This window comes from Sminthopsis crassicaudata, chromosome 4 (genome assembly GCF_048593235.1).
Source record: "Sminthopsis crassicaudata isolate SCR6 chromosome 4, ASM4859323v1, whole genome shotgun sequence".
NCBI lineage: Eukaryota > Metazoa > Chordata > Mammalia > Dasyuromorphia > Dasyuridae > Sminthopsis > Sminthopsis crassicaudata.
The window spans coordinates 383567712-383585326 of NC_133620.1; the positions used below are offsets into that span (position 1 = coordinate 383567712).

Genomic DNA, 17615 nt, shown 5'->3' on the forward strand with positions numbered 1-17615 from the left:
CACTGAAATAAAAATAAATTCACTTGTTTATTTTCAGTATTGGGTAGGCTGAGTTCCTAAGTACCTTAATCATTGAGTAATTGGAGATAAAGTAGTAAAATTGTTATATCTTATTAGATTTTCTTGATCATGATGCATTAACTACTCTGTAATTTTAAAAAATGGGTTTTTAACAAGTTATCCAGAATCATTAGATTGAAAAATAGATTTGTAATATTTAGTGAGCTCTGAGAACTTATTATTAGAGACAGTTGGCACAGTAGGGAGAAAAGCAAAGGGATTCAGGATTCGAGGTCCTGGTTTTACATCCCAGCTCTGATATTTACAACCCATGTGACTTTGGGCAAGTCCATTCACCTTTTTTTATTTGTAAAATGAGGAGGGTTAGAATCAGTGCTTCTAACTCTAAATCTATGCTCCTGTTTCTTGGATGTTATTTCTTGGTTTCCCACTGAGGAAACTGACAGAGTTGGCATATGTTTCTCTGGCATTATGGTGTGAGGAAGTCATGGCATCCCATGCTTATGATTTAGGACTGAGTGGGAATGGAGCTACCTACTCTTTAATAGGGTATCATTATTCAGACCTCCAGGCCAATTCCCATGTCCCCTGGAACTAAGGAATAGTCTGAGCTGTCAATTGCCATAGGCATTCCCCATTAATTCAAGATGGCTCTTGGCAGTTTAAAATTCCTCAGGGACAGTATTTTGGCTTTTAAGATATGCGAGAATTGATGAACAATACCCTTAAAAGTCCCCACAACTTTAAAATTCAACTTAGTATATTGGAACCTTTTCCCATAGCTACTTAGTGCCTCAAAACAAGTCCTATATCCTGGGGATCCTGGATGAAAGTATCCTAGGCTGAGAACAATGATGTAAGAGCAAAATAAGCTATTAGTGTTATTGTTATTAATCCAGAGGATGAGGCCAGTCACTGCAAAGCTGAAGAGAAACATCACAATATATTCTTAGACTTTGAATCCTTAAAGCTGGAAAGGATCTTTCAGAGCTTCATTACAAGCTTAGAGAAGTTAAATGGCTCCTCTAAGGTCACATAGCCAGAAAGCAAGAATTCACATTTAGATTCTCTAGTTCTCAGCCGAAGATTGTTTTATCCAGATATGTCTACATGTATTTTACGAAAACGCTTATTTTATATTGTAATGTTCCTTCTATTCATCAAGTGTACAAAGGAGTAGAGACTTTTACTTTACCTTCAGTATTTAACTTTTATTCAGTGCCTACTGTCTGTGGAGTTGGGAAAGACAGGCATATGCTGGGTCCTTGGTCTACCAAAAACAGCCTGTAGTATCCTCAACTATAAAGTGGGATACTCGTACCCCCTACTTCACATGATCAGATGATGTAATAATCGGGGACCTCCCTTAGTCAACAAGCATTTGTTAAGTAAGTGTTACTGGCCAAGCACAGTGTTAAGTGCCATGTAAAGACACAGTCCTTACCTTGGAGAGCTCCCATCTGAGCAGGGAGGCAGCATACAGACAAGTGTATGTAAAAGATCTATCCAGGGTAGGTTGGAGGTAATCTCAGCAGTGAGGGGGGCTGATAAGGGCCTTGTGCATAAGGTGGGGTTTGAGCTGAGTCTTCTAGGAAGGGAGGAATATGGATGTATATATTGTTTCACAACTGTAAAAAAAAGTACGAACATGATCTGTAATAAAGCTGACATTCTGTACTTTTTAGTGAGAGGCAACATAAAATAGCAAAAAGAATGTTAGCAAGAAGTCCATCATGGTTCAGATTTTACCTTTGACACTTAATTAGAATCGAGTTACTGTTCCTGGTTTTTGCATCTTCAAAATGGATATAACAATATCTTTAGTACCTACTCATAGTTTTGTTGTAGTACTCTAATAACTTTAATAAGCTATAGAAATTCCAGCAATTATAATTTGTATTAAGTGAGAAAAACAAAAGACCAGGTGTTGCAGGTTTGAGAGTCATATACAATATCTGTTTCTAAAGTGAACATGAGAAATATTACTTTCTGGAAGAAAAGAATGAGGATCATCAGTAATGAGCTCATATGTTGCTGGCATTTGTGATTCCTTTGGAGCCTTATTACAGCTGTCTCTAAAGAGAGTGGTTTGAGACAACTTCTTAGATTAAACCACTTTATATTTAAGGGTGCTTTTGGTATTGAGAAGAGTAGATTAAGGGGCAGGATAGGAATAAGATAGTTTTCTTTAAGAATTTGAAGGACTGTTTTATGGAAAAAAGGAGTATTTTTGTTTTGTTTGGCCCCAGAGGACAGAATTTGGATTTCTTGATATAAGGAAATCCTTAAATAATAATAATGATGATGATGATGATGATGATGATATTGATATTTAGCATTTTTGTAGCTACATATTGTTAACTCATTTGATCCTTACAACCACCCTTTATGAGATTGCTGTTATGATCCCTATTTTGCAGATAATAAAACTGAGGAACAGACGGGTTAAGTGACTACTGGTCAGTAAGGATCTGAGACATGATTTGATTCCAAGTCCAGCCTAAGTTACTTGACTGTTTCTTTGGAATAACCTAAAAGTGAAAAGGGCACCCATGGGAAGGTAGTATGTTCTTTCTGATTGGAAATCTTTAAGCAAAGGCTGGATGACCACTTGTCTTGATGTTGTAAAACATTCTTTTTAAAGAATGGATTGGACCAGATGAGACTACTGAGGTCTCTTCCACTTCTGAAATTCTGTGATTCTTTGATATTACTGTAACTAATTCTTCCATGGTAAAGATCATAAAGATAATCTGGGTGAAGCCTCTAAGACCATCTTGTCCAACCCTTTAATTTACAGATAAGGAAACTGAGGCCCAAAGGGGTATCTAGTTACATAGGTAGTGCCTTTCACAGATAGGGTTTGAACCTCAGTAATTGAGTCAATGCTCTTTACATTATATCATACATATAATGGAATTCCATTGAATCACCTTTCAATAGAAAATTCTGTTTCCCTTTGGATCAATAATCTAAATTCCTCATCCCCAAGATTTCTGTGGTTCCTGGCTAAGTATAATTCCTAATTTTTTTTTTTTTTTTTTTTTTGCAAGGTGTGAAGGCTTAAGGAAGTGATATTTCCAAAGTGAGCACTTCCATTTGGTTGGAAAATGGAATTTTCACATGTGTCCAAATGTCTCTCTTCTTAGTAGTTTGAATAATGTAGGCATGATCTAATTTGGGTGAGGATCCTGGAGAATTGCAGGAAGAGTTATTGGTTTTTGTTCTTTTTTCCTTTATATATACATTTCAGAGTGTTACATATATTCCCCCCTTTTGGAGTGTTACATACCTCCCGAATTGGCTGCTTTCAAAACTGTCACTTTGACATGCCAAAATAGAGTTCCATTTGGCTTCAAATAGTGGCATAGGAAATTCACAAGGCTCCATAATTATTCATAGAATCTTGAGATGGAGGCAGCAAAATGCGCCCGACACATCCCTGATAAGAGTCACGCCGATTTGACTGGCTCGCACCCAGAGAGATAAACCTGCTGCTGAGGTGGATGTCTTTTGTGCCAGTCTGGGGGACAAGGGGCTGCTGGCTTCAGTTCCATTTTCCTCCCCATCAGGATCAGTATTCACTCTGAAGAAAAGGCCTGTGTTAATTGGTGACTCGCTCTACTAGGCTGTGGAAGGCTAGCGGCTCTGGGCCCCATGGCTTGCTCTCCAGGAGTACTGCTGCTTCCCCTACAGTGAGATTTGGATATTCACAAAGATAAACTGACTCGAACTTTTTGCTTTTGCTGTCTTTATAATCTCACCATCCGTTGTGTAGGAGAGTAGTCTCTGCCCCTGAGAAGCAGTGTGATAGTGGAAACAAGGTCAGGAATCGAGCATTTTTTAATGTCTGGCATTTACCTGTTGGTGAATACCTGTCTGATCCTAGGTTAAGCCTTGGAGATAAAAACACAAGCAAAAAGGAAAGTAGTCCTTGACCTCAAGCAGCTTGCATTCTGATGGAGCAGTACAGCCTGTAAAAGGGAGCTTTGCAGGCACGAGTGAGGGGCAAATGGAAGGAGCAGGGTAGGAGAGGAGCCAAGGCTGGCCTGGACCCCTTCAGGAAGAACTCACTAGTGGGCATTGGTTAGAAGTCAGAAGACCTGGGTTCAAATTCCAACTCTGTTGCTTATTTGTGTGAGTGTGGGCAAGTTGCTTCCTTTTTTTAAGTCCTTAGTTTCCACATCAGAAAAATGACAGACTTATACTAGATGATTTCTAATTTCCCTTCTAGCTCTAGCTCTAAATCTAAATATTTGAAATTTTTTTTAGAATCAGATTTTTTTGTACTCATTGACATAATTTTGTTTTTATATTACAGACATCTCCACACATTAACCTCTAGTCTTCTCATTATAAGAAATCTTATTTATAACTAAGTAAAAAATTGAGCAAAACTCTGAAAGTGCACAGTGGTTTTTTTTTAAATAAAGATAACTGTTTTCTTTCTCTTTCCCCATCTCATTTAAAAAAGAAAAACTTGTATGTACAGACAATCCTGTTTAAATAGGATAAATTGAATCTCAGAAGGGAGATATTGGCCTTAGGGAAGGTGGGGTTATAGCGAAAGCTTAAAGGAAGCCATGAAAGGTTAGAGGAACAGATAAAGGAGAGCAAATCAGCATCTGCTGTTTTTATTCTGTCATGTCTAACTCTTCCTAACCCCATTTGGAGTTTTCTTGGTCAAGATACTCTAGCTTATTTTACAGGAAATTGAGGTAAACAGTCACACAGCTAGTGTCAGAAGTCCGTCTGGAACTCAGGTTTCCTGACTGGTCCAGCACGCACCCTCTACTGCACCATTTAGCTGCCCTCAAGTCATGAAAGGCTTCCTGTAGGAAGTTTTTTTTTTTTTTTTGTTTTGTTTTTTTAGCGGAACTTGTTTTGTAAGATGAAAGGTGAGGAGAGAATACATTCTAGAAATCAGGGACAGCTAGTGTAGAAACAGATGAGTATTCTGGGTGTGAAGAACTGAGAGGAGGTCAATTTGGGATGGAGAGAGAATGAATTATAGTAAACTTGAAAGAGATTGAGTCTAGGGCTTTAAAAGTTAAAGGCAGAAGTTTATATTTTATTGTAAAGGTAATAGGAAAACGTACTGGAGTTTATTGAGTAGGAGATTAACGTGGTCATACTCACTTAAAAGGAAAACTCCCCTCAACATTTTGGCACTGATCTGTACAGCATGAATTGAAGCAGATTGATATTTAAGTCAGAAGGCTGTTGAAATAGACTAGGAAGGGAAGTGATGGCATATTTTAAATCTGATCTAAAACTCTTGCATCAGAATTCAAATCCATCAAAGTATCTAGTTTCCTCTCTTTTTGCTCCTTTGTACAAACCAAGAATCTGAACTGAATTAAGGCTTGTCAGAGAACCACTTAGCATTCAAATGGCCATAATGTTGGCCTCCCAATTTAAAATTCCTCCTTGTGACTTTTGCAGTGGAAAAGAATTATTAAGTTTGGAATCAAATCTTGCTGAGATTACTCCGTCTCTCTGGTTCTCAGTTTACTCATCTGTAAAATAAAAGGCTTGACCTAGCTGACCTATAAGGTCCATTTTAACTCTGAATATATGATCCCATGATTTTATATTGTCAAGTGGGGATGACAAGTAATTTGGAAAACAGAGGTCCTTTTAGTGTTAAAATGTTTGTATCTAGGCTGGGGTAAATAGGATTTGAAGTTAATACTATGCTATGATTGAAATCAAGGTAAGCTGAGATACAAATTTCTGAGCATGTTCAACTTATTTGTAAGACTAGAAATTACCAATAAATGGTTAAAAAAAAACACTCAGGGCAGAGAGATCATTTTTATAGATAAAGGGAGAATTAAAAAAATAGAAGGCAGCATCATAAATGGTAAAGCATTTTGGTTGGTTACCAAGCTTATATAGCATTACAGGCTTAAGGTATAATATGATTGGCTGGAAATAGGGAAGGTGAGGAGCTAGCAAACGCTAATCTCTCCTTTCCCCCCTCCCCCTGCATCCTATTACTAAGAAATTTTCATGTTTGAATCTACTTGGAAGGACAGGTTAACCAACAGTGAACTAGACCACCTTGGATGACAGGCCAGACTTCTTGGCAGCCATCTGTATCTTTTAGGGATAATAGATTTCCATGAGACAAGAATAGAACAGTTATTAAAAGAAGAATTGAACTTTAAACTTAACTCAGAGACAATGATTTATAGGAAAGCTGAATTTCCAGACTTAACTGAAACAAAGGAAACATGATTTAGGCAGTTAAAAAATGTAGTGATACAGAATGAAATCAGTAATGATATAGAATCAGTTACAAAAATGGAGGGAGTTTGAATTAATTTTATTAACTGTTATGATGATGATAGGAGCTGACATTTACAAAGTGCTTTTTAACATTTTGATATTCAGTTCTTAAAATTGACCTGTCAAGTAGGCTTCCCATTCTACTGATGAGTAAACTGAGGTTGAAAGATGCTCAAGATAGGATTGGGAGCCATCTCTTCTTGCCTCTCAAATCCAGTGTTCTACTTGCTTTGCAGACTTTAAATTTGCCCCCAGTGCTGCAGCTATATTGCTGTAGAGGCTTGGTGAAACCACACCATTGGTGGTGAAAAGTGAAGAAAATACTGCTCATTTCATGTAGATAATATGAAATAATTGTCAAGGACATTTTTGGGAGTAATTTAATCATTTTATTAATAATACCAGTTTTTAAATAAAAGGATGGTCATTTAGCCATTTCTCTGAGTAAAGACAATCACAAAGTGATGGACTCATTCATGGAAATGGGCTCATTGTTGGCTTATATGCTCTTTTGAAAGCAGGATGTTCCCAAGGGTGGTAATCTATCCTGATTGACTAACAATTAATGAGAGCATGAATATTACAATATGGATTGGACCTGAATTTAATTTACTTCTAAGTTAGCAACAGCCTTGGGCAGTCTGTTCAAAGATTTCATTCTGAGTAAAATAGCTGCCTCCCTGGATGGGGTCTGGATTGAAGAGAAGGGTAGCTTAACCTTCAGAGACTAAGATCTTGAAATGAGCATAAAAGAAAACAGGGGAAATCTGATTTTTCCCAAATCACTGCTTATTAATAAGCATTTCACTCATTTTCCCCTCTCTTGAGAGGTGTGGTCTCCTCAATGAATCACTAACTCTACCATGACAAACACTTCATCAAGAATTTCTAACTATAATTATGAAGAGACAATATGAGAGAAAAAGGGAAAAAGAGGTATTTTGCCTGTCAAGGACTTTTAAAAATCCTTAGATGGAAAATGCTCTGTAAGTTAGTCATAAGGACTGTTTAAAAAAAAAAGTTTTCAAAAACCATTTCACTCACAATAGTCTCTGCAGTTTATGAATGCCATCTTTCATCCAACATTAAATTGTTCATCTATTTACCATGCACCTTTTTCAATGATATAATTGTTGTAGATCTATGGAAGTGCTAGACAATTAAAAAACACGGGTGAGAAATAGAACATGAACATAGAAATGAGCATAATGGCACCAATAGTATAACAAACATATCTTGTAGGGTAAAATTAAGGCTCCCATAATTCTAAAATGTTTCTGCAAACTGAGGGATTGCACAGTAAGATCATGCTCAGAAGCCACATGGAGTCAGGCAGGGAAGCTGCCTATTGTTGGCAGCAGGAGAAAGAATCCTGCCCTTAATATTTACTAGCTGCAAGACCATAGGCAAATCACTACCTCTCTTGTATAGAAGGAGCATGATGTCAGCATCTGTTTCATGGATCTTTAGAACAATTAGGTGACAGCTAATATTCATTGAAGTAGAGAATTTTATAGGAGGTAATGGACATAGATTGGCAGAAATGACTTTAGTGGCAGGAGAACAAGCCTTTAGTGACCCTCATTCCTATGTATCTGGAAATCTTTTCATCATCTCTTCCAAAAACTGTTGCTTAAGACTTTATGGGTCTATTCCCAATTACAGTTCAATGCAACAAGTGTTTATTATGTTTTTCTTAAGTGAAAAGCATTTTGTGTAGTGCTGGATCAAGATTCAGATAGAAATTAGATAAAGATCTATGAAAGTCATATTTAAAAGAGGGGGGGAAAAAGGCTTAATAGCTGATATTTCCTTTCCTTTTGAATGAATGGGGATAATAAAGGGTAGCTAGGTGGCACAGTGAATATAGTATTGGGCCTGTAGCTCTTTCTGAGTTTAGATCTAGGTTCATACACTAGTTGTGTAACTCTGTGTAAGTCACTTAACCCTGCTTGCCTCAGTTTCCTCATCTCTAAAGTGAGTCAGAGAAGGAATTGACAAATTGTTCCAGGATCTTTGCAAAGGAAACAGGTATAATAATATAATAATGATGAGGTTTGAATCCCTGCAATTCCTGATGGTGATGAGGTTAGTGGCAATGAGAGAGTTATTAAAAATCCCTTTTCAGTCGGCCACAGGTTCAAAGTGAAAGAATTTACTTGTCCCAAATTATTAATTGCAAAAATGAATTTTATTCATTTTTTTATTTTTGGATTTATTTTTGTTTATTGTTTGGATATTGTTGGATAGAAACCAGTTTGCTAAGAGGCTGACTTCTATAGTGGCAGAGTCCTATTAGGGAAATGGAGTCTGTCACTGAGAATAGAATGCCTTCTTAGCGGGCAGAATCCTAGCAAATTGCTTGGGCCTCTCCAAGGAGTGAGTTTAAGGAAACTTGTTAATGAGTATCTTGGTAGGGGGCTGAGACAGCCTGAGCTGATCAGACTAGGATTTCTCATTTGAATGAGAATTTAGAATTTCAAAAAGATCAGTGGGAGTTGATTTGCCCTTGAATAGTGTTGCTTCTCTCATCCTGGGAAGATGGGCCCTTTCTCTAGACTCCTTGGAGCCTGGGTGATCCTAAATCTCTGAGATCAAAAAGGGGACACAATTTAATTTTAAAGGGAACACAGTTTCAGAGTGATAATCTTAAAGGGAGCACAGCTTCAGTAAAGGGAACAGTTTCCCTCCTACTTCAATACCTCACAGAGTTGTGAAGAAAGCATTTTCTAAATCTTAAAGTGCTATGAAAATCTGACTTGGTATTGTTAATTTCCTTTAAGCCCCATGTTGATTCCTTTTAAGCTTGGGTCACTTAAGACTTGTATTTGTTTTCCTTAAAAATTTTTTTCTATTGATATATATTTGACATCATCTTCATTTCAAATATAATTTTCTTCTTATCCCACCAGAAAGTTATTCATTGCAACAAAGATTTTTTTTTTTTTTTAAGGGGGGGAAAAAGGAAGCTCAGCAAAACCAACAACACACCAACTGAGATTGACATACCCATCGTATAGTCCCTTTTGCATATAGAGGAGGGAGGTTCATTTTTTAAAAAATCTGTTCTTTAGGACCAGGATTGATCATTATAATTTGAGGGCTCAATTCTTCCCCTCCTCTTAAGTTATTGCTCTTTCAGTTTTCATTGTAGTAGTTACTTGTGTATGTTGTTTTTCTGATTCTTATTGCTTCCTTTTGAATCAGTTCATATAAGCCTTCCCATGTTTCTTCTTGTTCTTCATATTCAATGTTTCTTTTGGCACAGTAATATTCCATCATGTTGATATAACAATTTATTTAGATTTTCCCCAAACCATGGGTATCTACTTGTTCCTAGTTCTTTGCTATTACAATTGGTGTTTTAATGAATTTTGAAATCTTTCTATCTTTAACTTTCTTAAGGGCATATGTCCAGCAGTGAAATTTCAGGGTCAAAGGATGTAGACATTTTAGTCACTTAACATAATTCCACATTGCTTTAAAACAGAATGATCAGGTCCTTTTTGTTTTCAGGGATGCAGATATAAAGTTTTGTTAACCACTATAGTGGTTAGCTACTGTGATGAAATAATTTTTATCAAAATATCAGTTGCTTACTATTGGGAAAGAAACAGCTTTCTAGACAACTATAGAATTCTAGATTGCCTTGGCAGAGGCAATTTATTAAATATATTTCTTAGATTAGGACTTCTTAAATTTTCTTCTGTCTGTAACCACGTTTTGCCCAAGAAACTTTTACACAACTCTGGGTATATAGGTATATAAGGTATACAAATCAAATATCTACTGATAATAAATGATAATTTCATGATCCCTACATTCAGCTACAAGACACCACATGGGATCTTATACCACTATGTAAAGAAACTGGGGACTAGATGAAGTATTTGCTTCCCGTGAGTGACTGGTTAATATCCAAAAGTATATTCATCAAATATCAAATATCAAAAGTGTATTCAAAAGGTGTATTCATCAGCTGAGACTCATACCTTATTGAATGACTGGGATGTCCCTGGAGGGAAGAAAAATGCCTCTAGTTTATAGGCTGGGACATTGATATCAGATCTAATATGTCTTTAAAATCCACAGACAGATGCTGGTCACAGCCCTGGGAAGAGGGTGTGTGTCATTGATGAGATTGGGAAAATGGAACTCTTTAGTCAGACTTTCATTCACGCTGTGCGTCAGACTCTCTCCAGCCCAGGGACTGTGATTTTTGGCACGATACCGATCCCTAAAGGAAAGCCATTGACACTCGTGGAAGAAATAAAAAACAGAAATGACGTTAAGGTGTTCAATGTAAGTATAACTTACTTTTTTACTGTCTATTCTTTATCATGTAAGGAGAGAATGAGCCTTAACAGCAAGGAGTCCAGAAAGAATTTGTATCAATCTTGGGAGTGCCTTTTTACACTTAAAATATAATATGGGTATGTCTGGCTTTCTGGGAATTCATAACATTTCAAATCAAATCATGAGGCCACACTGTGAAGACCAGATCAGAATCAGGAGGAGTTGGACCTCTCCCTACATTTTTCATCCTGCATTTTTTCCTGCATGTCCTTCTTACCTCTGCCCCTTGAAATATTTAATTTCCTTCAGAACTCAATGTCACCTCCTACATGAGACTGTTTCCTTCAAGCTGCTAGAGTCTCTCCCTAAAGCTATTTATTTTTTATACACTTAAATATATGAATGTTTTTAATCTGAAGAATATAAGCTTCTTGAGAACAAGGACTGTTTCATTTGTGTCTTGTATTTTCAGTGCCTAACATATAGTAGTTGTTTAATAAATGCTTGGTAATTAATAAATAGCTTGCAGCATTGGAAATAATGTGCTATAAAAACTGCTAAACTTAATCAGGAGAGACCCAGCTTCCTCAGTTTTCAGTCTGTGGTTCCTCAGTTGTTGAACAGTCATTCTGACCCTTCATGATCTCATTTGAGGCTTTTTCGGCAAAGATACCAGAGTGGTCTGCCATTTCCTTCTCCTCACATTACAGATGAGGAAACTGAGGTACACAGGGTTAAGTGACTTGCCTAGGGTCACACAACTAGGAAGTGTATTAGCTAGATTTGAATTCAGGAAGATCTCCCTGATTCCAGGCCCAGTGTTCTATTCATTAAATCACCTGGCCACCCCACAGGTTCCACAGGAGCCAAACCGATTATATTTCTTTCATTTCTTCTCATATCTCTTCTCCTGGAAATGGTCTATTGATTTCCAAAGGCTATTCCAGCAGACTGCCAGCTCTGTAGCTTCTATTGAGTTCTAGAGATTATGAAAATGGGCCTTGGATGGGCCCAGTTATCAGTTGACTGTGTAAGTGTGAAAAGGAGCATCCCGAGAAGAGTTCAGCTGCTGAATTTTTCCAGCTGCATCAACTCACAAAACTCTGGGCTGTAGTAGAATATGATGAGCATGCATGGCTTTCCTCCCATGGGGATAAAATCATGGATCCCGGCAGTACAGAATTACCATTATTTTCTACCATGCCTTTTTCTTTTCTCAGTCTTCCTCCCTCCTCTTTTATTCTATTTCCTTTTTTATTCCTAGTTGATGGTGGTACTTAAGAGCTGACTGCCATAGGACAAAGTGATGAAGTGAGACAACAGTACAAGTCCATTTAAGTTGACCATGACTGTAGAATGCTAATCAGCTTGCTTTAAATCATCAGGCACAATGGGGTCATAGTCAGTACAACCACAGATCCAGCTGTTGACACTTAGTTTCCTGAGGTTATGAAAGCACCAAAAAGCCATGAGAACATGAGAGAAGCAGTCTTGATGAACATACCTAAATACTCAACTTATTTTCCCAAAATGATGGGCATTCAAATTATGATTTCTTCCTAAAGTTTTAGAGAGTTCAGACACCTCACTGCTCTTCTGGGGCTTCCTAGATAAGAAGTTTTCTCTGATGGATACAGTGGTTCTTGGGAGATAGACTGTGGACGATGATTGGTCATAAAAACATAAGTTATCAGGAGGTCAGTTGGTAAAAATTCTAAGTATGGAATCTTTGGGAACTGCCAGTGTTAGAGCATATGAAACAGGAGGATAAACTAATCTAATCAGAAGAGCCTAACAGATCAGGCAAAGGGAGGTGGTCAGTTGACTTTTAAATCCAGAAGTTAAGCTTCCATTAAAATAATGCCAACATTTTCCTCTCTCTAGGACAGAAATTCAAATAATATTTTATTCTTCTAGGATTAGAAATGCCAACATTTTTTCCCTTTCTAGGATTAAAAATTAAGACAATACCAGCCTTTTTTCTTCTCTGGGATTAGAAATTAGTCTGTGACTGGTACTGTGTTGTTAAGTATGTAATAGAAAGGCTCTGTTTTCTCCAAGTATTCTTGTCCTCCTTATGTTCCCTTAGGGTTTGTGTATGTTTGCTTGTAACCAGATTGAAAATAGGACGTATAAACATATGGCAACAAGTATTAAATTTTTACCATGCGTCCGGCCCTGTGCTAGGTGTTACAAATACAATGAATGAAAAAAATCTGAACTTGTAAGGTGTTTATAATATAAATATAATATATATATAAATAAATAAATATAATATAATATAAATAATATAAATATAAATTAAATATAAATATAAAATATAAATATAATATAATTGAGGAAAATAACAAGTACATATATGAGTATAAACAGCATAAAAATAAGTTGAATTTATTCAGAGTATTTGGAGATAAAGTAATTTGGGAGGAAAGGCATCCTCAATTGAGGGTTCAGGAAAGGCATCATGTGAAAGGTTGTGCTCCAGTTGCATCTTGGAGAGGGATTCTCTGAAATGGAGGGGAGGAGGGAATGCAGTAGAGGTATTAGGAATTAGATGATAGAATAATGTATGTGAAAAACAGAGAAAGTCTGTCCAGATTGCAGAGAGTAGGAGAGTAATAAGTTATAGTGTGCTTGGAAAGGTAAAAAAGGGTCCAGCTTGTGAAGGGGTTTAAAAGCTAAACAGAGTAATTTTTCTTTTATCTTGGGGCCATAGGAAGATACTATAGTTTATTGAGTGGAAAAGGGGAAAGGAATATGAACTACTTAAGTACCTATTATATGGCTGGCACTGTGATAAGTACTTTACAAGTAATACTTTGAGCTTCACAACAATCCTTCAGCATAGATGCTATTATTAAAATCCCTATTTTACAGTTGAGAAAACAGGCAGATAAAAGTTAAGTGACTTATCTAGAATCACACAGATAGTAAATGTCTTTAGCTGCATTTGAATACAGGTCTTCCTTATTCCAGATTTGGTGTTCTTTCCACCATACCACCTAGCTGCCTTGGGGATTGACATGGTCGGTCTGTGCTTTACAAAAAACCACCTTGTTAGCCTTGTGGAGTTTGGACTGAGTGGAGAGACTTGATGCTGGGAGACTAAGACATACTTATGATATAAGCAAAAAAAAATATGAAGGGAACTCGGATTTGGTCAAAATCTATGAAAGATAAGCAAGCCTTGGCAGAGCCAGGACTAGAATCCAGGTACCTCAAATGTTTAGGGTAATTTGTAGTTGTCAAGTCAAGAAACATAGGTATTAGTCCCAGCTCTGCTACTCTTTCAGGGACTGTGAGCAGATTCTTTCTTCTTTTGTTGTCACTTTCCTGAACTCTCAAGTGCTAGAGCAGGTCCTTTCCAATGGGATTTTCCCATAGTTGTGAAATCACAGGTTGAAGAAAAATAAAGTGATGAAGTTTAATGTGCATCTCAAGAGGATCTGAATCTAAAAATGTAAAACTCCAGTCAGCATTATATTTTAAAACACCCTTTATAAATAACATGACATCATGGACTTTAGAAACATCAAGTTTTATAATTTACAAATATTTATATATATTTTATTATATATTACATGTATTTATATTATGTAAGGTGTATATGAGTATTTACATATATGTAATATATGATAATTAGCATTTATTGTGTTTTAAGATTTGTTTGCAAAGCACTTTGTTGTTGAGTTAATTCAGTCTTGATTCTACATGACCCCATTTGGGGTTTTCTTAGCAAAGATACTGGAATGGTTTTGAAGAGGTTAAAAGGAGGTAGCCCAAGATACAAATAATTAACAGGAAATCCTGTCTTAGAAGAGGTTAAAGGAGATAACCTGAGACACAAATGATTAATAGAATTTTACATCCTTAAGAGAAATTCTTGCTTTATTTACAAATCTCTCTGGAACCTCTTTGATAACATCTCTATATCCAAAGGACAAATTTTATTTTATGACCCTGATTATGTATAAAATGAATCTCCAAAATTCTATTCCTTGCATTTGGTTTTTCCTTGCCTTGTGCCCTCCAACTTTGCACTGGCTCCCCTTTTCAGGCAGTCTGGCCTTTCTCCCGGGAGGCCAAATGCCTGCCTATCCCTTTACTTATCAATAAAGACTTTGTTTTAACACAGCATTGAGTAGCAAATTCCTTCAATTCACTAGACCTGGCCTTAGTACTTTGGGAAGGAGGAGGGACAGAGGTAATCAAACAACCAGAAAAAGAACTGACCCATCTTGGCTTAGAGCCTCAGTTTCATCCTCATCAGTTTGACGTTTTAATCTCCAGTTTATTTCACAGATAAGGAAACTGAGACAGAGAGGCTTAACTGACTTGTCCACAGTTAAAACATCTAAAGTCACATTTGAACTCAGGAAAATGAGTCCTCCTGATTCCAGTCCCAGTGTGATTAAATGACTTGCTTAGGGTCAGATAGTAAATATATTCGTTATTCCAAGTCCAGTACTCTGTCCACTACACTATCTTGATGCTTCAGTCATAAAATGTTAGAGCAGGTCTGAATGGACCCGGAGCCCATCAGGCAAAAGTCAGAATAAAAAGTGTATTGGTGCCAGCCCTAATGTTCAAGATCTTTTTGGATCCTGAATTTTTCAATGTGATGTGTTAGTTGACTGTTCCTCCCAGTTTTGATTCATTTGCATATTTGATGAACATGCCATCTGTGTTCAAATGTTAAGTTCTTTGAAAACCTTAAAGCAATTTGTTTGTTGTTGTCTATTATTATTATTTTTATGTACATCACCAATAAAACCAAAGTGTTAAAATAATATAGGCCAAGCATAGCTCTCTTGATTCCTCCACTGGCTACCTCTCACTATCACATTGAACTGTTATTCTAACCAGCTCTGAATCCATCTGATTATTTTGTAATTTAAATATCTCTCCATCATCTTATCAAAAATTTTGCTAAAAATCCCATCTGTATTAACAACCTTCTACTCATCTACTCATTTAGTAATCTTGTCAAAAAAATGAGGTTAGTTTGGCATAAACTGTTCTTAACCAAACCATGGAGACCCTTAGTCATCATCACTTCCCCTTTCAAGATGCTCACCAACTAGAGCCTGATCTTTTCCAGAATGTTTTTAGGAATCAAAGTCAAGCTCGCCAGCCTGTCATTTGTAGACGTTATTCTACTCCCTTTGGAGGACAATCAGGGTAACTGTTGTCTGACTTGTTGAATAGAACTTTTATCCTTTCCCTATGATCTTTCCAATGTTGCTGGCAATGACTTAGCACTCCTATCCATCTGCAGTTCTTCAGTTCTCCAGGATGGGGCTCGTCTGGGCCTGGCAATTTGCATTCATGGCAGCAGGCTGGTGTTCTTCCCATTTCCTCATTTATCTTGAGTATTAACTCTCTGTCAATCATTTCTCTTCTTTTCTACCTAGTGCAAAGGTCATTCTCCTTGGAAGAAAGAAGATACAAAGAAACTCTCCTTTTGTCTTTTTTCACTTATCATCTTCCCATCCACCTTAAGCAGAGATGCTGTCTGCCTTCAACCCTTCTCCTGTAGTGAATAGAGACCTCTCCTTAGAACCAGAAAGATCTGGGTTCAAGTGTCCCTTTTCATACATACCAGTTGTGTGACAGCTATGTGGCAAGTCAGTGGAGTCAAATAGAAATAGAAAGAGACCTTCAAATTAACATTATATTTTAATATTTTTTAAAATGTATTTTATTAAACATTTCCCAATTACATTTGAATCTTGTTTTGGGCCATACTCAGGGGAGATTTGTGGCATCAGGCCTGTGGGCTCCCTCTGCTCTAGGAGACTGTGAGGCTGTACCTTTCAGGCAAGGTGCTAACTTGCACAAATAGAGGGAACTTGCTCATCTAGGAGTTTACTGATGAAATCACTGATCTAGTTCCCATCTCTATCCTTTAGACAGAAAATAAACCCATTTTGGTTGTCTTTATCTTCAGCTCATACTAACCATTAACACTGCTGTCATTCTTCTTCATAAAGAGCATGTCACACTCATTCTTTGTTACCTGGCCTTCCTTCTAATATCTGCACATTTCTTTTTAAACTCTTAAGGTGGTTGATGAGTTCTCTGTGTAGTTACATCAGTCTCTCATCACAAATCCCCCTTTTCTGCTTCATTGAAATTCTTTTTCATTTGTGTCTTCAACATTTCTCTTTATTGCACTTTAGCATCCCTTTGAAATAGCTAAATCAACCAGTATTTATCAAGGGCACGCTGTGTTTCAAACACTTTGGTAAAGCCTGGGGAATATAAAGAAAGGCAAAAAACAGCCCCTGCTCTCTAGGAGCTCAGTTTAATGGGAGAGACAACAAGCAAACAACTATGTACGAGTATATGTAGGGATAAATAGGAGATAATCTCAGAGGGAAGACACTAAGGTTAAGAGAGATGGAATAGGCTTCTGGCAGAAGCTGGAACGTAAGTTGTGTATTAAAGGAAGTCAGGAAAGCCAGGATGTAGAGATATGGGAGAAGTGAGTTCTAGGGGTGGAATCATTAGCAGTATTACTTAACTTCCAAATTTATTATACTTAATTGACTTTAAAAAAAGTATTGAAATAAAGGGAGAAATTTGTTAAGAATCTTTGAGAACAATTTTTCAAGTTTTTTTTGAAACCCTAGATAGATCCAGATAGCAAGAGTCCTCAGGATCTAGTTTTAGAAATATAGTAACACTAGCAACGATAATAATGATGATAATTACATATGTGATATATTACATAGTATTTAATATATAATTAAATGCTATAATAGTTGTAATAATGCTAATGAATATTTCTGTTGTACTTATTATGAGTCAGGCAGCTATCGATTTAAAGAAAAAGATAATACAGATATTGATAGATAAATACATATGAAATCATTTATATGTAGAATCACATATATGGAATATATATATATATACACACACGCACACACATACATACAAGACACACATATATATGTATGTATGTATTAGATTTACAAAGATCCTGCTCCATCCCTCATAAT

General features: G+C 36.7%; 1 protein-coding gene across 5 annotated transcripts in view; it reads left to right on the forward strand.

The window, feature by feature from the left end:
* NTPCR (nucleoside-triphosphatase, cancer-related) overlaps positions 1-17615 on the forward strand; it is a 40399-nt gene that overhangs the window by 11980 nt on the left and 10804 nt on the right. For all 5 annotated transcript variants that reach the window (XM_074262413.1, XM_074262412.1, XM_074262417.1 and 2 more), the window contains one exon: positions 10408-10617. In XM_074262413.1, coding sequence (XP_074118514.1) covers positions 10408-10617 — 210 coding nt within the window. The remainder of the gene's footprint in view (positions 1-10407; positions 10618-17615) is intronic.